General features: G+C 61.5%; 2 protein-coding genes across 3 annotated transcripts in view; both read left to right on the plus strand.

Moving 5' to 3' along the window:
- Positions 1-5,261, plus strand: part of MOV10L1 (Mov10 like RNA helicase 1) — a 39,656-nt gene extending 34,395 nt beyond the window's left edge. For both annotated transcript variants that reach the window (XM_072973783.1, XM_072973784.1), the window contains exons 23-27: positions 2,739-2,888; positions 3,757-3,864; positions 4,414-4,551; positions 4,634-4,725; positions 5,003-5,261. In XM_072973783.1, coding sequence (XP_072829884.1) covers positions 2,739-2,888; positions 3,757-3,864; positions 4,414-4,551; positions 4,634-4,725; positions 5,003-5,243 — 729 coding nt within the window. In that variant the 3' untranslated portion in view covers positions 5,244-5,261. The remainder of the gene's footprint in view (positions 1-2,738; positions 2,889-3,756; positions 3,865-4,413; positions 4,552-4,633; positions 4,726-5,002) is intronic.
- Positions 5,262-10,030: 4,769 nt separating this feature from the next.
- PANX2 (pannexin 2) lies at positions 10,031-19,265 on the plus strand. Its single transcript, XM_072973759.1, has 3 exons — positions 10,031-10,256; positions 16,183-17,616; positions 18,028-19,265. The coding sequence occupies exons 1-3, from the start codon at positions 10,031-10,033 to the stop codon at positions 18,369-18,371; spliced, it is 2,004 nt and encodes a 667-aa protein (XP_072829860.1). The 3' UTR covers positions 18,372-19,265.
- The last annotated feature ends 1,207 nt before the right edge of the window (positions 19,266-20,472 follow it).

Here is a 20,472-nt window from a genome sequence, read left to right on the forward strand (position 1 = left end):
GCCAGGGTGCCCTGGAGTGGGGTCTGCCCCTCTCCTCTCTGCAGCCTGCTTCCTGGGGACAGTTTCTGGACTTACCTGGGGTTGTGTGTAAGGTGCGGCCATGGGGTGCCCACCATCTGGATGGGAGAGACTTTGAGGGAAGGGATTCTGTGGTGAGACTGGACGTGGTCCACTCGGCATGAGGCCCCCGCTGGCTGGTTCTTCCTCCCTCCGGGAACCCTCTCTTTCAGCTTCTGCTCAGGGCTTCCGTCTATCTCAGAAAAAAACAACCAGAAAGCATAGTGGGGGCATCAGAGATCCCCCTAGCAGCAGAAAGTCGAAGGCCTCTCCTGAGAGCAGGAGCTCAGATGCGCACGGGCGCTCCTGGATGCGGGGCCCGTGTGGTGAAGAGGTCACTTCTGCCCAAATCAGTCCGTGTGTTTCATGCAGACTACACAGAAGTCTCAGTAGGCTGATTGCTGAGAAAGTGGAGTTGTAGATGTGCAAAAGGTTTTGTAGAAGGGAATGGAGACTCAAAGCTGCGGGAGATGGAGGTGCTCAGTGTGAAAAGAATGAAGTCCAGAAATACTATTTTATTTAGAATTTCTCGAGGGCCGGACTGTACCCAGCTCCGTTCTAGGCCCTGAGGACAAAGTGAGGGTTAGGCCTCTGGGGCTAGTTGCAGAGAACAGGATCCACTCCCACATTTGACCAAAAAGGGCTTTGTTGTGGGTTGTTAGCTGGCTCTGAGTTAACCCCCGGCCCTTGCTGGCCCTGGATCCTGCGGGCGCCCTGCCCAGGAGGCAACATCAGACAGGCAGAAACCCTCCCATCCAGGCGTTCCCTCCTCCAGAGTTCCAGAAGGACCCCTGTCTGACTCACTGCTCTGTCTCCAGCCCAGTGTGTCTGGGCAGAGGGTGCCCAGTAGAAGGAGCGGCTGAGCCCAGGATCGCCCAAGGAGGGTCCAGGCAGCTGTGGTCTTGTCCTAAGGGGAGCGTGATCGGAGCAGAGCTGAGACACTGGCCGCCTGGCCCTTCCCAGGACAGAGGCCCCGCCTCTGGCCTAATTGGAAAGCTAGCTGTGGACTTCCGGATGTTTCCTGTTGGCCCTCTGCCTCATTAGTCTCAGCTTCGTCTTTCATCCTTCTGCTCCCTGACTTGCTTGTCTTCACTGAGTTTATTGTGGTTCCCCTGAGATATGGATGCCTTGTCCCCCGACAGGAGCGCCTGGGGCCCATGCCCTCTGGACACCTGTGACTTTATTTTCTTTTTTTTGAGCCAAGGGTTCTAGAGAAGCATTTTTTCACTTTCCATGTGGCCAAGAATATTTTGGTCACCGTGTTACCAAACTCAGATCTGGCAGCTGGCCACTCACAATTCAGTACCCAAGAGGCAAATGTCAGTAGAAACAGAAAACATTGCTTTTAATCAGAAAGCCAGCAATCTGGGGAGAAGGCAGACTCATGTCCCCGAAAACCAACTGCTAGGATTCTGCTCGGCCATGAGCATTAAAGGGAGAAGGAGAAGTGACCTCAGCGAGTCACTGAGGTAGGGGCAGACCCGCAGCCACTCCCACGGTGCCGGCACATCGACGTCTCACGGTCTTCTCTCTGGACACCGTCTCGGTCACACATTCTGGTCGTGGGATCACAGAAGGCGCAGCCGGGGAGATCTGGTCATCTGTTAATGACTTATTCTCCATTTCTACTTCTTTGATCTGGGAGAGAACCGATAAGTTAGGTCAGGTGTTGTGTGAGCAAAACATTTGACCCATTAGAGGTGTTTGGGCCGGAGGTGAGTAGAGCGTGGGACGCCTGGGTTAAGGTTAGTGACAGTGCAGCTCAAGTGACAGAACGAAGGGGCCTCCTGCTGAGATCTCTGTCCTGCCGAAAGCTGCTTGCAAATCCCTGCTTGTGTGACATCATTCCACTTCTGCGGGACTAGGGCGGGGTCGTCTTCTGTGACTTCCCCCTGCTGACCCCGGGCGGGCACCGTGCTCCCAGAGAGGAGGATGTCCGCCTGGGCCTGCAGCCTCTCTCTGTGGCAGTTGTAGTTGGCCGCCTACGTGTACGAGCTGTACGAACGGACCGAGCTGCAGTTCCTCTGGCGCCCATGCAGACGTGGGCGCTCGTGAGCAGCAGCGGGGACCCCGCGCTCTCGAGGCACTGCCTGGACCTGTGCTGCCGTAGAGTCGGTCCCACTGCAGCGGGGCAGCTGCTGTCCTGGCTGGAGTCTGGTCGTCATGCAGGCAGCTCTCCTCTCTGGTGGCAGCTGCAGTGCCTGTAAAACGACTCAGAACGTGCGCCGGACCCTGTGTCTGTGACTCTTGTCCAGTCTTGACCTGCTCGAGCCTGCCCTCCTGTGGCTCAGGGAGGCCTGGGGGGCTTCAGCTTTTCCACAAACAAGAGGCAGGGGCCACAGAGGGGCCTTTATACTTGAGGCGCCCCTCTGTGAGAGGCTTCTGCTCGGTTCCAGTCTCTTTCATTTCTAATTTCATCAGGCTCTGATCAAGAGTGATGGCCTGTAAATTTTGCTTTTGAACACTTGCGGCCCAGTAGGTGTCAGCTGGCCTGCCGCCACCCAGGCCGCTCTGGTCTGGCCGGGCCTCCCGCCCGCAGCGTCTCCGCAGCCTGAGGCTGTGAGAGTTGGCCTGGGAGCAGGGCTCTCCTGTCTCTGCCAGCTGCTCCTTGTCCACAGACCCTGGGCGAGCTTCTGTGGAGGGCAGCCCTCTGTGACACGCCTCTTGTCCCCGATGCCCAGGGCAGCGAAGCTCGGGAAGGGAGGAGCCCGTCCTGGTTCAACCCTGCCGAGGCCGTGCAGGCCATGCGCTACTGCTGCCTACTGGCCCGCAGTGTCTCCAGCCAGGTGTCCGCCAGCGACATTGGGGTCATCACGCCCTACCGGAAGCAGGTGCGGCCCCCGCGACTCCTCTCATGTGTGCTTGTCCGTGGGGTCCAGGAAGGAGAGGGACATGGCTCTTTGAGGTGGCGCCCAGTCCCCTCCTGTTGCTCCCTCCCCTGCGTCTGCACAGCCGCTCCTCCTGTGCTGGGGGCCGGGCCCGGGGCATGGAGGGTGACCTCTGCCTTTGTTCCCGGTCACTGGGCATGAGAAGGCCCATCCCCACGGTGGTGAGGGCAGCACCGCTGGTGCCTTCCCTCCGCACGGCTCCCGACCCCCAGCCCATTCTCCTGGGAGAACTGAGCCTCCCTCCATGCTGAGTGTTCAGCCAAGTACATGCTCCTTTTCAGTTTCAAAGTGGTTCTTTACCGGCAACCCCTGGAGATCCTAACACACCCTCTCCCAGCCCCAAGTCCTGCTCAGCTCGTCAGCTACCCCGCCTTCAGGACCTCTCCCCTAGTCTTCCTCCTCCTGGCTTTCCTGCTGTAGTCACCACACAGCCTAACTCCCATCTTAACTGCTCAGGACCCCAGGGCAGGACCCTGGGAGGGGCTCTCTGTTCCTCACCCCAGGAGGCAGTCCGGGACCCAGCACCATCCCCAGGGGACGTCTCCCCACTCACAGCACAGGGTGTCTGCACTTCTCTACAAAGCACCCCCCCCACTACTGTGCACCCATCCCGTGGAGAGGGGGGCATCTCCACAGAGGTGTTGCCCCGCCCCAGGCACTCCTTCCGAAATGGGGCTTTGCTTTGGTCCACTTAGAGCTGATGAAACATGACTTGGAATTGACAGGCCGTGCACTCAGCCTGTGCTGTGATGTGTAAAGAACCGGTCAGATTTGTAAAGTTTTGTCTTCAATCTCTTTATTGCCTTCAAAGGTGGAGAAAATCAAAGTTCTTTTGCGAAATGTTGATCTGACAGATATAAAGGTTGGATCTGTGGAGGAGTTTCAGGGGCAAGAATATCTGGTCATCATCATCTCAACTGTAGGTATTCCTGCCCCGTGGGGCACTGTCTGCGCCAGGCTGCCTGGCGTGCTGGGCCCTCTGTTGCCCTCGGTGACACAGAGCAGGGGAGACCTAGGCGGCGCCTCAAGCAGCTAACTGTCAGGTGTTCTTAAAAAAAAATAAAAAAGATCAGACAAAAAAGTAAAGAAACCCATGAGGCAGTAGTGAATCATGGGAGGAGGGAGGGGACCTTGCAGTGGGGTGTGGCTGGGAGAGGGGCAGACTCTCAAAAGTCCATTCTTCTTTTATAAATGACTTTTATCAAAAGGTACACATTAACCGCAGACAGGTTAGGAAATTGAGATGGGAAAGAACACAGCGTGGCTAAGACCCCAACGCCCAGGTCAGCTCCCAGTGCTGGAGGCTCTGCTTGAGTGTAGTGAGGCCCACACCCTGCCCCCACTGCTTTTTTCTCTTTTTAGCCAAAATGGGGTCACATGTCACATTTCTAAATGTTTGTATATATCGAGTTTCTTTCCATGCCAAAAAATTTAAAACACTGTTTTTATGAATCTTTGTGTGTTTCAGGTACGGTCAAATGAAGATAGCTTTGAAGATGATAGATATTTTTTGGGATTCTTGTCCAACTCAAAAAGATTTAATGTTGCAATCACCAGACCCAAAGCCTTGCTGATTGTGCTGGGAAACCCTCACGTTCTTGTCAGAGTGAGCTGCGGCCAGTGGGCCCAGGGGCGGGGGTCCCAGCGGGGCACTGCTGGGTGCAAGGCCAGGTCCTCTGTTTGCACAGGATCCCTGTTTCGGCGCCCTGCTGGAATACAGCATCACAAATGGTGTCTACACGGGGTGCAACCTGCCGCCGGAGCTGCAGTCCCTGCAGAAGTGAGCCCTTCCGTCTCCCTAAAGGGTGAACGCTGGTCCTGCTCCCCAGGCCCACCCTCGGCCTTGCAGGGCGGAGCAGGGTCTGGCCTCATGGGCTGCGGCGGCCACTCTCCATCCAGATGACATCTGGGGTCAGCGTCTCCCCTGCCCACACAGCTTCACAAATAACTCTGGTGCCCCTCGGACCACGTTGGGGAGGGGGGCCAGCCCCAGCCCCACTGCGGTGCTCGCCATGGGGAGCCCTATTCACCAGCCCCTGGCCTTCCTGTGTCTGCAGCCGTGTGAGGCCCCCCTCCAACCAGAGCCAGTCCCTGAGGGGCCGGACAGGACTGCCCGTAAAGGAGGGCCAGGGCCTGTGCCCCTCCCCCCAGGGACCGCCATCTGTGCTGCAGCCCCTGCTGCGCGCCTTATCCCACAGCCTTGGCCACGAGGAGGCCCCAAGCCTGCCGCCTGCTCATGCTGCTGTCAGCCCTGCGTGCCAGCCGGCGCCTGCCCCTGGGCAGCTACTCCATCACTGAAATAAACCCTCGAGTGGCTCACTGTGTGGCCTCCACCTCAGACGCGTCCGTGCCAGAGGCTGATTATGGTTCCCCGTGACCTCTGGTCCCTGCTGGCACTGGAGCCAGCCTTCCGTTAACGTGCTAGCCACGCGAAGCCTGGGGCCCTGGAGGCTGCCCAGGGAGGGGTCAGCACCCTGCCCACCTGGCCCGGTGTCCCGCACAGGTGGAGGGCGCGGCGGGAGGGACAAGGCAGAGGGTGTCACATGGGGTCCTGAGGCCCCTTCAGGACCCCACGGCCTGTCCCTTTGTTGGTAGCCATAACACTGGAAATGCCATCTGCTGGCCCACAGGTGGGAAGCTGAGGCCCCGGTGGCCCAGCCCGGCCACACTGGCTCCCACGTAGGGTGAGGGTTGCTGCTCTCCCACCTGCAGGCCCGCCACAAATGGCTGTTGTCGGTCAGTTAGCCAGGGAGGGGCTGGACCCGGAAACAGAGCTGGTGGCTGGTCTGAACGTGTGGAGACTCTGGTCTTGGTGCTTCGGGAAATGCTCGCCCTTGGCCGCAAGCGTGGCAGTCCCAGGATGGTGGCCAGGTTGCCCTGAGCAGCCTCTTGCCCCCGGCGGAGTCTCTGGAAGTCAGGGTGCCACCCTCCCCCTCAGTCTGAACCCCACGGCCCGCTCCGTGCATGGCCCCCCTGGTCTCCCCGTGGCTGTGGCCCAGCCCAGCCCCCTCCACCGTCCCATGCCTCCCTCCCTGAGCAGTCTCGGGGAGCAGACCTCTGATATCAACTGGTGACCAGTGGAGCCCCGAAGAGCCCTAGGGGAGGGAACCAGTGCTGGCTGAGCACATGGCCAGGTCCCCCTCCACCCTCGGTGGTTTGTGACAGGATTTGTCTCAACTTCCACCAGCCCTGAGACTGCATGTCCAGTGCTGGGGGTCACAGGGCTCTGCCCGCACGTCCCTCAAGACTATGACCGCACCGCAGCCCTGTACGCAGCTTGTTGGCCTGGCTCTGGCCTTGGTGACTGGATGTCCCAGCGCCCGGGAGAGGTGGCAGGTGTGGGGCACACCTTGGGGAGGTAGGCAGTGCCACATACCAGGGAGGAACAGCCGGGTCCTGTGGGCAGTGGGTGCTGAGCTGGCACCCAGGCCAGAGGACACCGAAGCAGTGACCCAAAGGTGTGTCCAGGGTGACAAGAGGCCCGGCAGCGGGGTTCTGTGCAGAACTTGGGCTGTCCCCTGCACTGGGGCAGGAGGGTGCCATGCATCTGGGCAGGGCACAGAACAGGCAGGGGCCGCTGTGTGACCTTTGGAGGAGGGGAGAGAGAGGCCAGTGACCAAGCCAAGTGCTGCTGACCATGGGCCAGAGTGCATGGGGCTTGCCCTCAGAGGTCAGAGTCTGTGGAGTCCAAGCCACCCAGACCAGCATGGACACCTGGGGAGCAGAGGGAAGAGGCTCCTGCAGGCAGCTGAGGCCCCACTTGGGTTGGTTCACTTTTGTGTTTGGAGATCCCCCAAAGGAACTTGAGAACTTTATCCCATCACTTGTTTTTAAGTTTCCAAAATTTTTCTCAATTTTTTAAAGCTGTGCATCCCCAACATGTTCTAAATGCTGCATCGTAAAGCACAGCAGTATGGCAGCCTTTTTGGTGTGTCTGGGGCAACCAGAATGCCGTTGTGACTGGCACTCACCCTCGTCCACTTAAAAAGGACTTAAAAGGCAAGCTGTCCCCTCATGGCTGGGCGCTGTGCGGACTCTTCCTGCCTGCAGAGCCTCGCCCACAGGGCTGCCCCTGGTGTAGAACACACTGGGTTGAAGTTTGAGGGCAGCACAGTGTGTTCCCCTCCAGGGCACATGGCCCTGCCGGGCGAGAGACGCGCCCGCAGGAGTGACAAAGGGGACAAGCAGACCAGCTTGCCGGCTCCAGGTCCTCCACCAGATGCCTGGCCACCCGGGGGTGGTGGCTGCCCGTCCCCAGAGAGGACTGACTGGAACAGAGCTCCCAGCCCACCTGCCATCCAGGTGTGGGATGAAATGATCCTGTGCTGTTTCATGCCATTGAGAAGCGGGGCTGCAGGTCCTGCAGCGCCACCTGGCCTGGCCTGTCGCCACCTCAGCTGCTTCTCCCAGAGGAGCACACACAGCACCTCCAGGGGGTCCTTGGCCTTAATCTGAGGGGCCCTGAACCTGGTAACAAGAACTTGGTCTGGGTGGTTCTTACCGAGTCGTTAAGTACGTACTTAATCAGTGATGCACAGATTTGCAAATTTTCATGGAGAACTAAACATGGAAGTAAAATTGAAAATGCATCAGTTAATGAGCTGTCCGTCTTGGTGGGAGAATATCACTTAGGGCTGAAATGGGATAGGACTCAACATGACGTGTTTTTTTTTTTTCTATTTTTCACTTTCATTGATATGAGAGCTGATAAAACTTCACGTAAGTAGAGACGAGAATAAAAGCTTTGCTATAGCAGAGTCACTCAACCTTTTGCAATCCATGTGTCAAAAGGCACGTGTGAGTGTGTTGCCGCGGGAGAGGACAAGCTGCTCTCCCAATGCTGTCCTTCCCCGGAGGCGGATTTGGGAGTGTATCCCTCCAGACTGTGGCGTGGCCCCCGCGCTCCACCCCTGCCCCAGCACTCTCTGGGTGAGGGCGAGGGCGAGGGAAGGGGCTGGGGTCCAGGGTGGCACCGAGGACGTCGGCTCCAGCCCTCCCCATCCAGGCCCCTCTGGGTCGAGGACAGCGTCGAGGGGGCTGCTGCAGTGTGGGTGCAGGGGTGGCCTTCGATGAGAGGGCAGCTGCTGGCGGCTTCCCGGAGCGTGCTGGACCACATGCGCACACTCCACCAGCATTCATCGTGCACCCACAGTGCTCCAGTGGCCATGCTGCCATGCCACATCACACTCCAACTCTGAGATCACATCAAGACCAGCAGTGTTCCTCTGTACCAGACTGACCAACTGAAAAACAGAAAGCAGGGTTCCGCTTACAGAGGAGCATCAACCATGACGTGAGCAGGAAATGACAGCAAAGCGGTGCCACCAGGCTTCATGGAGAAGTCACTGCGATTCCACGGCAGGAGACAAAGGGGTGCATGAGTGCAGGATATGCTGCGTTCAAGGAGGGGTGACTCAACACAGCATGGACCCTGTTTTCCCCAGTCCTCCAAGATGTCCACGGACAAGTGCAGGCCATGAACTCTTAAGTCATTATTGAAAAGGATGGTGGGGGACCCTGAAAAGCCATAGGAAGGAAGGCGTGCTGCGGTGGGGGAAAGGGCAGACCCGTGACTCGAGGTGCCTGGGGGGCTAGCTGGGTTGTCTGGAGGTGTCTTGGTGGGTATCTGGGTTTTCGAGGGTGGGGGTCGGGGTTATTTGAGGTGGGAAACTGGAGGCAGCCCAGCTCCCTCAGCAAGTAGGAGACAAGTCAAATGGACTGGAAGCTAGGGATGGGCAGCATTCAGAAACATGCATGAACCTTTTAAAGAAACTTTTTTTTTTAAAGTCTGAAGCTCAGGCTTGGTATAGGACATCCTCCTTTCTGAGCGCCCCCGCCCCCACACACACACACAGAGAGGGGGAATTAGCTCACAACTGCCACCAGAGGTTCTGCAGATACGGATGCTCGATGCTCGAGACAGACTTGTTGGATGAATTACTGAATTAAGTTGAAACTCCAACTATGCTAAATATTCCACAAAGACGGCACGTGTATGTTCTGCTACAGGGGGACAGGGACCTGCCGGGAAAATAAAAAGTGGAAAACCGCAGCGAGTCTTGCAGGCAATTGGCATGAAGGTGGCAGCTGTGCTCTTCGCTTGAGACCAAGCCCAGTCCTGCGCCGTCGTGCCTGGGGGAGGGGGTGACAGCTGGGACCGTTGGGCACTGGGGGTCGGAATGCAGGAGGTAAAGGTCAGGAAGGTGGCAGGGAGCCAGGCCAGAAGCACGGGACCCCAGAGATTGCCCCCGGAGCTGGCACGGGCCTCCGGAGAAGGCTGTTGACCGAGGCAAAGCAATGGGGTGATGGGGAGGAGGTGCAGGGCTGGAGAGGAAGAGGGCCGCGTGGAGGTGATGCGGGGGCCCCGGCGGTGGGTCAGGGGGCTAGACGCCAGGGCCCCATGGCCGCCCTGGAGGGGCGCTGAGGAGACGCCCCGCAGTGTCCGCCTGCCCGCTGCCCCAGGGAGGGGTGCCAGTCCGCGACACCGGGCGGGCGGGGGCCTCGGCGCCCACAGTGGCGGCCAGGCTTTGGTAGGGAGCAGAGAGCGACTGCGGGAAGCGGGCGAGGAAACCCCTCTCCCGGGGCGGCTCTGGGACCACGCGCCTGGAAGAGGGGGGCCCGGGACGCCGCAGGTCCTAGGCGGTCTCCACCGCGTGCGGCCGCCCCCGCGCCCAGGGCGAGGGTAGCCCCCGGCTCAGCCACCCCCGCCTCCCCACCCTGAGGACGTGGAGGGACCAGTCATTGTTCATTCATTTTATTTAATTTAAATATTTTTTGCAAAGTCATCGTCGGCGCCGCATCTGCGTGCGGGGAGGGGGGGGGCGGAGCCACGGCGCGAGTTGCCGCAGGTAAACAGCCCCCTCCCCGCGGCGGGACAGCAGCCGCCGCCCGCCGCTCGGGGCGGGGGTCCCGCCGCCGCCCCCGCCGGAAGGACACGCCTGGGCCGCGCCGGGGCTGCAGCCGAGGCGGGGGCGGCGGCCCCAAGCGCCCCCCAAACGCCCCCGGGCGGCCCGACCCCTGCCCGCGGGGCGGCGGCGGAGCGCCCCCCCACCGCCGCCGCGGGCCCCGCGCCCCCCGCGCCCCCCATGCACCACCTCCTGGAGCAGTCCGCGGACATGGCGACGGCGCTGCTGGCCGGCGAGAAGCTGCGCGAGCTGATCCTGCCGGGCGCGCAGGACGACAAGGCGGGCGCGCTGGCCGCGCTGCTGTTGCAGCTCAAGCTGGAGCTGCCGTTCGACCGCGTGGTCACCATCGGCACCGTGCTCGTCCCCATCCTGCTGGTCACCCTGGTCTTCACCAAGAACTTCGCAGGTGAGGCCGGGGGCACGGCGGGAGGGGCGCGTGCTCTCTCCAACACCCTCGCAGCTGCAGCCGGCCGCGGGCCACCCCGCTGGAGCCTGCGAGTGAGGGCGGTGCCCGGGTCTCCCCGCAGACCCTCCGCACTCCACCTGCCCCCACCCTGTCCCTGCATGGGTCGCCGCGGCTGCCTCCCAGACGCCTCTCCTCCGATTTACTGATTTCACCTTCCATTCGCTCACCGTGAGCAGGGGGCTGGGGGGACTGCCTTGGACCTGGTGGTCCCAGGAGAAAATGAGACTTTGGCTAGGGAAGAAGAGGGGACCAGGAGGGGGAGTGAGCAGGGTCTGAGGGAAGGAGTGGCCAGTGGGGACCAGGAGAGGACGTTACAGAGGATGAGGACACCCATGCTGCTGGGCCACGTCCTGGGGCTGGACATGGGGTGAAGACCCCTGAGAAAGAAGTGGTCAGATTCTGGTCGGCTACTGGGGTTGCCAGGGAGCCTGGGAACGTGGTGGGCAGATGCCTGTGAGGCCAGGCAGGGCCTGGAGGAGCATCAGGCAGTGGTGGGCTGAGCAGGAGGCCCGGAGCCTGTGAGGGCTTATGCAGGTAGAAGAGGGAACTGGACAAGGGCAGTGACCAGAACAGAGTGGACGTTATGCGACATGGAAGCCTTACGTCAACATACACGGTCCTGATTAGATTTTGTGCATCGTGGGGGCACCTGGAGGGCCTCCTAACGAGGAGTGACCCCAGGTGAGGCAGGAAGGTGGACAGAAGGTGGTGAGCCAGCCAGTGATTCCTGGGGACATGGAGGAAAGGGAGGGCACTCCCGGGTGCCACCGCACTCCCCACGGGTCGGGGCGTGGGGACAGGAAACCCCCCCACCCAAGGGGTCTCAGAGCCCAGGTGTCTAGGGAGGTCCCTCCACAGCCGTGCTTGAGGCCAGGGGCGCCAGCCAGGGGCAGAGAGAGCCCCTCAAGGAGGGAGAGGTGCGGACAGATGGACAATCGAGCAGACGTTCTCGCATCCTGCACTGAGTCTTTCACAAAGGACTCACATTTTAGGGTCCCTATGACCTGGGGGTGCCAGACCTGGGGTGGACAGGCTCCTTGTCCCTTTGCTGGGGCCAGGACACGCCGGGTAGCACACTCCACGGGGGCCCGGGTGTAAGTCCAGGTGTGCACAGATGTCGCCGTTTCCTGGGGCGAGGAAATCTTGTTCCAGGTCACAGAGCAAAGAGGGGGAGCAGCAGCTTCACGAGTCCTTAACTTGCTGATGTCCTGCAACTGCACTCACTCCTGATTCCCGCAGTTTGTGGGAGTGCCTCTTGCTCTCCTGAAGCCGAGTCCCTCTACCTGGCGCTCCTTAGCCTCAAATGCCTCTCACAGAACTCGGAAGTCCCAGGGTCTCCTCTCCAGACACGAGGGCAGTGGGGGACTTGCAGATGGGAGCCACATGTCCACAGGGTGGACTTCCGGGGTGGCCCAGCCTACAGGTGGGGATCCCTAAGAGGTGGCAGAGCTGCAAGGGGGCAGCAAGGTCAGAAGCTCTGCCCCTCAAGGGGCACGGGAGGGCCTCAACCTGCCTCCCCTCCAACAGGGGCACACCGGCCCTGGCCCCTAGGCCCGGTGTCAGCAGCTGCCTTCGAGGGTCAGAGCCCAAGAATGGGGTCCCGCGTGTGTTCTGCCCCTGCCGGAAGGGTCCATGCCCATCCCCTGGGAGCCCAGCTTGGATGGAGGGGTCCCAGCACTCACCCCCAGTGCGCAGGACAAAGTCCACCCCTTCTGCCCGTTGGAGACCTGGGCTCGCAGCAGCTGGCCGGCCAGGTTGTGGTGAGGGGCCAGCCAGGTGGCACTGGCGTTCTAGCCTGGGTCCTCCCTGAACACCAGGGCCTGGGCATGGCCCCAGGCTGGATGGTGGCCAATGGCGGGAAGACCCTGGTGGCTCCTGGCCAGTAACAGGGGACAGAGGAGAGCTGAAGGATGACCGGGTTCTGTGGACAGTGTGTGGGCCCTGGGCCGAGAGGACCAACAGTTGCTTTTTCCTAAGATGGCCGAATACAGGCAGACCTCGTTTTACCGCGCTTCAGGCCCTGCGTTTCTCACAAATGGGAGGTCTGTGACCGCCCGGCATTGAACAAGTCTACTGGTGCCATCTTTCCAACAGCGTTTGCTCAGTTCTCACAATATTCTCACAATATTTCAAACTTTTTCATTATTACTGCACTTGTTACAGTGAGCTGTGATCAGTGATCTCTGACCTGACTATTGCAAAAAGATTACTACTTGCTGAAGGCTCAGAGAATGGTTGGTATCTTTTAGCAATAAAATATCTTTTAATCAAATTATGTATTGGTTTTTAAGGCTTGCACACAGTATGTAGACGTGGTCTAGTGTAAGAGTAATTTCTGTTTGCACTGGGAAACCGAAAGTTTGTGTGACTCGCTTTATTGTGCTACTTGCTTCTTTGTGGCGGTCTGGACCGGCCCTGCAGTGTCTCGGAGGCCTGCCTGCAGTGGGTGCCCTACGGTCATGAAGGGTCCCCGAGGTGTGCTCACCCCAGCTCGGGAGAGGCAGCGAGCACTTTGCCCGCTGAGGACTGGTGAGCTGCGGGTCCCTGTGCCAGTGGGTTCCTGGGGACCCAGTCTCCAGGGTGGGTCTTTGAGAAGTGAGCCCCCTCCCCACCTAGCCAGCTCAGGAAGAGCTGAGACGGCCCCCCGACCCTGGGGCAGCCCAGGACCCCCCCCCTTTGGTGGCCTCTGAGGGTCTCCTCTCCCTTCTAACTCTAACTTCTAACTCGCTCTAACAAATGACCACAAACTTAGTGGCTCAAAGTAGCAGGAATTTATCATTTACGGCTAAGCAGCTCAGAAGTCTGAAGCGAGTCAAGGTGTGGGTGTAGCTGGCTGTGGAGGCTCCAGTGAGAAGCCAGCTCCTTGCCTGTCCCAGCTTTGAGAGCTGCCCCTTCCCCAGCCCCTCCTCCACCTCCAGGGCCACTGAACACATCTTCTCTTCTCTCTGTCCCCTGTTCCATCCTCATGCTCACTCTCATTCTCACCTTCCTGCCTCCCTCTTAGAAGAACCCCTGTGCTCACATCAGGCCCACCCAGATAATCTAGAACCATCATCTACCAGCAAGAACCCTAAGCTAACCCCAGTCTCTGTGGAGAGCTACCTAGTTGCAGGGTTGGGAAGCTGGCCAAAGCAGCCTTGTGGGGTCTGGGAAGGGTCTGGACCTCGCCCGGGGCGGGGGGCTGGGAGGAGAAGAGGGGGGCCAGGAGCCAACTCTAGGGGTGCCTGAGGCAGGGTTCTGCCAGCCCGAGGAGCAGCCTCGGCTGAGCAGGGGGCCTAAGAGGCGGCTGCCCCCACCACGTGGAACAGGGGCTGGTGTGGGCAGGATGGCGCAGGCAGCTCCACGTCTGGAAGGGTCCTCGGGATGTGCGGGTCGGGGAGCCAACTCAGAGGGGGTGGGGCCGCTGCTGTGGAGGGCCGGGCCAGGCCTGATGGGAGTAGCGCAGACTGGTCCTTCCTGAGGCTGCCCTGGCCCGGCTCTTCCCGCTTTCCCCGCGATGCCGTCGTTGGCCCTGTGCACTCAGTGGTGGGGTTTCCAGGGGCCCCAGGTCTGGAGCCCCACAGTGCCAGCCTCTCAGGAGAGGTGCCCTCGGCAAGTTGGCCAGGTCTGCATGTCCCCATCAGACATCTGTGCTGTCACCACTGTGTTGGAGCACCCTGCACTGGGGTCCCCTTGGCTCAGCGGTTGGCCCCACCCAGAGCCAGGCCCAGCGCGCAGGCCCCTGAAGCGTGAGCCGGGACACGCAGCCACAGCTTCTCCTGCCGTGTGCACCCTGAGCGCCTGCAGGCAGGACGGGTGCCGGCTCTGCCGGGCTGTCGGGGTGCCGTCTGCTTTGCAGGCGTAGGCAGATGGAGGAAGGACAGAGACCCCAGAGATGTGCCCACGGGGTCCCAGGGCTGGGCCTCTCCTGAGCCAGGGCTCGTCCCTCCTCCCCTGCCAGCAGACACAGAGGCGGCAGACGTGAGAGGATACGGGGAGCCCGTGGGGGCCCTGCTCCTCTGTGCCTGCAGCATGGGGTACAGGCCCCCCACGCCCCAGAGCTGGGGCCTGCGCTCGTGGTCCAGTGGTCCTCCAGGGCGGGCATCCCACCGCCCTGTCCTTTTCCCCTAGTGGAGAGCGTCTGCCCTGGGGTCGGCTGTGGGGACAAAAGTAAGTGAATAAAATGCCATCTTCTCAACCACAAGGGTTCAGTCATGTCCCTCTTCCATGTTTCTCTGAGCCCAGCTCACCACTCGGTCCCAAGTCTGTGTCCTCGTCAGGGACCTTGAGCTGTGGGTACCGGCTCTTCGTGACCTGCCCATCCGTGGCCAAGCCCCCATCTCTGTGCCCATGGCAGCAGCTTCCTCATAGATCCCCTTGACCACCCCCAACTGTGTCTGAACCAAGCTACCCTGCCCACCCACTTCTGCCCCTAAGCCCTCCGGGACTCCCCAGTGCCCTCTAGGTGGAGTCCGAGGGCCAGCTGCCATAGCTGTGGGACCATGCCACCTGGAACGCCCAGGTGTGGGGCTGTTGTGCTGGTGGCAGTGCTGTGGGGTCTGCACGGGTAAGAGGCCAGGCGACCTCCCAATGCCAGGGCCGCAGGCACTTGTGAGGTCTCTGGCCAGATATGTAGCCAGCCGCCGTCCCTAGCCCCCTCGGCCCCTGCGAGGTACAGCAGTGACTGTCTGCCTCTCCCAGCCTCAAAGGCCAGGCTCAGAGTGGAGCAGGCCTTGTGGTGGGGGTGGGGCCTGCACAGACAGGCATGGGAGTCCCTGCTGCTTCCTCGTGTCAAGTCTTGGATGTGAGAGGCTTAAGCTGGGGCCGAGGGAGACTGAGCAGACCTGGGGGCCTTCTTTGGGATGAGACAGAGTCCAGGCTAGGGCCACAGCATGTGGGTGGGGCGGGGGGGATGACCTCTTGTCAGTGGGACGGTGTCGTTGGGCTGGGGGCCCAGGGCTCTTGGCTGCCAGGAGGTCACGTGCCCCCTGTCCATAGTGAGAGGGGCTGGAGTCTGGCCAGACAGCGGCGTGGCCCAGCCTTGAGGGGCCGTGAACATCCTGCACTAAGGATGGCTGGAGCCTGTGAAGCTCTCCCCCCCGGAAGTGTTCAAACATGAGACCCATCGTGGGGCCCGGTGCCTCACATGTCCTCATCTGGGAGGGAAAGCAGTTCCGTGATGACCGTCTTTCCTGCAGTTGGAGAGAGCATGCCCCCGGCACTGTCTCAGTGGCAGACACTGCAGTCCCACCGGTAAAGGCTTCCTGTTGGAGCCCAGGGCCCCCAGGCCTGCCCTTCCTAGGACAGTGCGGGTCCTGGGGAGACTCGCCTCCCCTCTCAAGGTCTGCCAGAGCCACGTTTGTTTTCCTTTGGTTATTTTCACCAGAACTGTCTCTGGCCAGGTAGGACCTGTCTAGGACACCTGCACTCCTAAGGATGGAGCCCGGGGCAGTGCCAGGCCAGGGGCTAGTCCAGCTGTGTTGATGGAGGAGGGACCCTGGATGAGTGGTGTGGCTTGTCCTGTCCGCTTTGGGACTCAGTTTCGCGGTGTGTACCCGGAGACTTTACGGCATTTGGAGAGGGGCCTGAGGTTCCAAGGGCAGGTTGGTCCCCAGGGCTGGGGTAGGCATGACTGCACCCTCCACCCTCAACCCACCTCTGCCTGTGCCATAGCTGATAACGGCATGTACAGGGCGAGAGGGGAGCCAGGGTGAGATCTCTCATGTCTCCTTGGCTGAGACAGTGAAGGAAAGCCACCTGGAGCTGGAGGGTTTGTTACCCGGACAGCAGACCCTGTGCAGGCTGCTGTGCTGGAGGGGGCTCAGGGCGGGGCAGAAGGGAGGGGCCTGATGCCCCGGCCCCAGCCCCCTCTCCTCTCTGCCCCTAGAGGAGCCCATTTACTGCTACACACCGCACAACTTCACCCGGGACCAGGCGCTGTACGCCCGCGGCTACTGCTGGACGGAGCTGCGGGACGCGCTGCCGGGTGTGGACGCCAGCCTGTGGCCGTCGCTGTTTGAGCACAAGCTGCTGCCCTACTCGCTGCTGGCCTTCGCGGCCATCATGTACGTGCCCGCGCTGGGCTGGGAGTTCCTGGCATCCACGCGCCTCACCTCAGAGCTCAACTTCCTGCTTCAGGAGATCGACAACTGCTACCATCGGGCGGCCGAGGGCCGCGCGCCCAAGATCGAGAAGCAGATCCAGTCCAAGGGGCCCGGCATCACGGAGCGCGAGCGGCGCGAGATCATCGAGAACGCAGAGAAGGAGAAGAGCCCTGAGCAGAACCTGTTCGAGAAGTACCTGGAGCGCCGCGGCCGCAGCAACTTTCTAGCCAAGCTCTACCTAGCGCGGCACCTGCTCATCCTGCTGCTCAGCGTGGCGCCCATCTCTTACCTGTGCACCTACTACGCCACCCAGAAGCAGAACGAGTTCACCTGCGCGCTGGGCGCAGCCCCGGGAGGCGGGGGCCCGGCGGTGCGCGTCAGCTGCAAGCTGCCGTCCGTGCAGCTGCAGCGCATCGTGGCGGGCGTGGACATCGTGCTGCTCTGCTCCATGAACCTCATCATCCTCGTCAACCTCATCCACCTCTTCATCTTCCGCAAGAGCAACTTCATCTTCGACAAGCTGCACAAGGTGGGCATCAAGACGCGCCGGCAGTGGCGCCGCTCGCAGTTCTGCGACATCAACATCCTGGCCATGTTCTGCAACGAGAACCGCGACCACATCAAGTCGCTCAACCGGCTGGACTTCATCACCAACGAGAGCGACCTTATGTACGACAACGTGGTGCGGCAGCTGCTGGCCGCTCTCGCCCAGTCCAACCACGACGCCACGCCCACCGTGCGCGACGCGGGCGTGCAGACCGTGGACCCCAGTGCCAACCCCGCCGAGCCCGACGGCGCCGCCGAGCCGCCGGTGGTCAAGCGGCCCCGCAAGAAGATGAAGTGGATCCCCTCCAGCAACCCGCTGCCCCAGCCCTTCAAGGAGCCGCTGGCCATCATGCGCGTGGAGAACAGCAAGGCGGAGAAGCCCAAGCCCGTACGCCGCAAGACGGCCACGGACACGCTGATCGCGCCGCTGCTGGACGCGGGCGCGCGCGCCGCGCACCACTACAAGGGCGGCGGGGGCGACGCGGGGCCCGCCCCAGACAAGAAGCACGCCCGCCACTTCTCCCTGGACGTGCACCCTTACGTCCTGGGCACCAAGAAGGCGAAGCCCGAGGCCGTACCCGCCGCGCTGCCCGCCTCCCGGAGCCAGGACGGCGGCTTCCTGTCCCAGGCGGAGGAGTGCGCGCTGGGCCTGACCTCAGCACCCACCGCAGGTAAGGGCGGGCCGAGGGCGGGGCGGAGCCGGGTGGGCGGGGCTGGAGCGGAGGGCGGCCCCTGGAGGCCGCAGGGAAGGGAGGACGACCCCAACAATGCTCCCCAGACGGCTTGCACCTGGGAGCTGTTTGAAAGACGTTAAGGACTGAGCCAGCTGGATGGAAGCAGGGACGGGCAGGCGGGACCCTGGAGGGCCCTGTGAAACAGACGGGATGAAGGCTGGGCCGCGGGCTGGCGGGGACACAGTAAGGTGGTAACGTTGAGAAGGTTCTGGAAATGGGCGCTGCTGCTCCTGGGCGAGTCCACCCAGCCAGGCCGCTGAGTCCCAGCCGCCCAGGTGAGGGGAGGGGACCGGAAGGCGGGGTAGAGAGGGAGGCCTGCACAGGCTCTGTGCTCTGGGCTGTTTGCAGACGCGCCCTTGCCGGAGAAGGAAATCCTGTTCCCAGCAGAGCCAGCCCTGGCCGCACTTCCCTCGGGGGGCCCTTTTCACGTCTGCTCGCCCCCTGCAGCCCCCGCCACGGCCCCGCTGTCCCCAGCCAGCCTGAGTAAGGCTGACCCTCTGGCCATTCTGAGCCGCAACGCCACCCACCCGCTGCTGCACATCAGCACCCTATACGAGGCCCGGGAGGAGGAGGACGGGGCCCCACGAGCACCTCCGGACGTGGGCGGCCTCATCACCATCCCTCCCCCACAGCAGATCCTCATCGCCACATTCGACGAGCCAAGGACAGTAGTGAGTACCGTGGAGTTCTGAGGGGACGGGGCTGCCCAGGCCTTCCATGCCCCTCTGCATGATCGCGGTGTGCCACTGACCCCAGCTGGCCCCGCACATACACGGCCTCAGCTTCACCCAGCACTGCCCACACCCCCCGACCTCCTGTCCGCATGCCATGGGGCTCAGCACCTCTCCCACCCGGCCCCCTAGATGGCATCCTTGGGGCGCTGGCTGGGCCAGGGGCTGGCCGTGACCCCAGTGGAGCCCCCAGCCAGAAAGGCCTGGAGCCACCCTCTCCCTTGCATCAGGCGCTCGGCTGCAAGATGAAGAATTTATTTTTTTAGTTGATTTTGTCTTGCCTGGGGTGGGCATGCTGGCCCGCGAGGGGCAGGGCGGTGGCAGGATGACTCAGGAGGGGCTGGGGCTGGCGGCACCTCTGGGGCTTGCCCTCTGCAGACACCAGGACCCCTTCATGGGAGGGGCTGGGGTCCGCCATCCAGTCAGAGATCAACATGCACTTTCTCCTTGTTCCCGACACCCCTGTACTTCACTACGATTACTGTAACTAGTGAGTGTGCTTACTATCAGGAGGCTCAGGATGCATCCCAAAGGATGGCCTGTGTGAGTGTGCGTGAGTGCGAGCGCGCGGGCGTGCCAGCGGCCGTGTGCGTGACTGGGTAAGCGTGCGAGTGTGTGTGCGAGTGGGCACAGGGTTGAGGCCGGGAGTGGGCGCCAGCGTGCCCATGAGGGAAGGAATCCAATGCAATAACTACGTCCCCTCCAAGCCACCAGCCCCCAGCCCGAGGGTCCACGGCGCTCTGTGGGAGCCCAGGGCCGGCGCTGGGCGGGTCTATCCCTATTACCTCAGCCACGCGACAACGTGACAGTATTAACAAGGTAGCACCGAGCATATCAATAAATACTATTCTGATACCCCTGAGTCCTGAGTGGTCCATCCTGCTGGAGCCTCCTGCATCCAGGGCCCCGCCCAAGCTGCACATCTGGGGAGGGCTGCATCCACGGCAGAACAAGGGCACACGGCTGCCACTTGCAGCTGACGTTGTGGCCTCCTGGGCCCCAGGGGAATGGACACAGCCTCAGTGGAGAGGAATGCATCCCCCCCGGAAGCCGACATCTCCATCAGATGTGGTGGGACGGGGCTGCCAGGTGCCCTTGGGGGAACAGCAAGAGCTAGCAGGACTCAGGAAGGCTCTCCGAAGAGACGCCCTGAATGTGGTCTGATGGTGCTCACGTCACCAGGGTCAAGAGTAGGGGGGGCCTTCCTTACCAGGTCAGGATGCAGGTGGAGATGAGGCTGGTCCGTGGATGCACCAAGGAGTCACACACCCCGCAGGCCATGGAAGGAGACCCCAAGGGTCTGAAGAGAGGCTCCTGGGGACGGGGACCTGGGGCAGCTAGGCCAGAAACCCTTGGGGGCTAGAGCAGGTGGGGTGCAGGCCCAGATCAGTGCGGGACCACCTGCTGCACCACGTGGAGGCCTGACTGGCTTGGCCTCCTTGAGGCCCCACTGCAGGCCCCGCCTGGGGCAGCCGCAAGCTGGGCAGGTAGGGCTTCCCAGCAAGGGGGACGGCCTGCACCCTAACTTGTGCTTTAAAAGTTGGTCTTTTATCATCACTCAAGTACGGTGAGGCCAAGAGATAAGGAGATGACAGCCATTATAAAGATAGTTTATCAACGGCTCCCGAGAGGCGAGGCCGCCATACCACGGGGGCCATGCAGGGAGGCACCAGGGTGGTCGGGAGGAAGGGAGAAGGGACACGTGGGCAGGAGCCTTTCCTGTGGTTTCTCAGGAAGAAATGCAAGGCTGGGTGTGCAGGCTTGGGCCCGGCTAGCCAGAATAATCTCGGTGGGCTGCACCTAGCTGTGGGGTGCCTGGCCTGGGCGATTAGGGCCCGTGGAGGGTAGCCCCAACGACATACAGTACCCTGTGGAGGGGGGGCAGGCTGGGGTCTGGATGGCTGGTTGGTGTGTGAAGTTACTTGTTGTCTCTAGGAATTGGCTGGCTTTGGGAGGGGCGGTCTTTCCAGGGTCAGCACAGACCCAGACGGCAAAATGGGACGATTAGTACACCTGGTCCCCAGGAAGAACCCATCCTCAGCAGAGTCAGGACACTCTCCTG

Source organism: Vicugna pacos, chromosome 12 (assembly GCF_048564905.1).
Source record: "Vicugna pacos chromosome 12, VicPac4, whole genome shotgun sequence".
Taxonomy (NCBI): domain Eukaryota; kingdom Metazoa; phylum Chordata; class Mammalia; order Artiodactyla; family Camelidae; genus Vicugna; species Vicugna pacos.

What these genes read in the sequence shown, in the direction of transcription:
- PANX2 (XM_072973759.1), top strand. Translation starts at nt 10,031, where the DNA reads ATGCACCACCTCCTGGAGCAGTCCGCGGACATGGCGACGGCGCTGCTG. An exon ending in CTTCACCAAGAACTTCGCAG is followed by an intron (nt 10,257 to 16,182) that starts GTGAGGCCGGGG and finishes CTCTGCCCCTAG; the next exon opens with AGGAGCCCATTTACTGCTAC. An exon ending in GACCTCAGCACCCACCGCAG is followed by an intron (nt 17,617 to 18,027) that starts GTAAGGGCGGGC and finishes GGCTGTTTGCAG; the next exon opens with ACGCGCCCTTGCCGGAGAAG.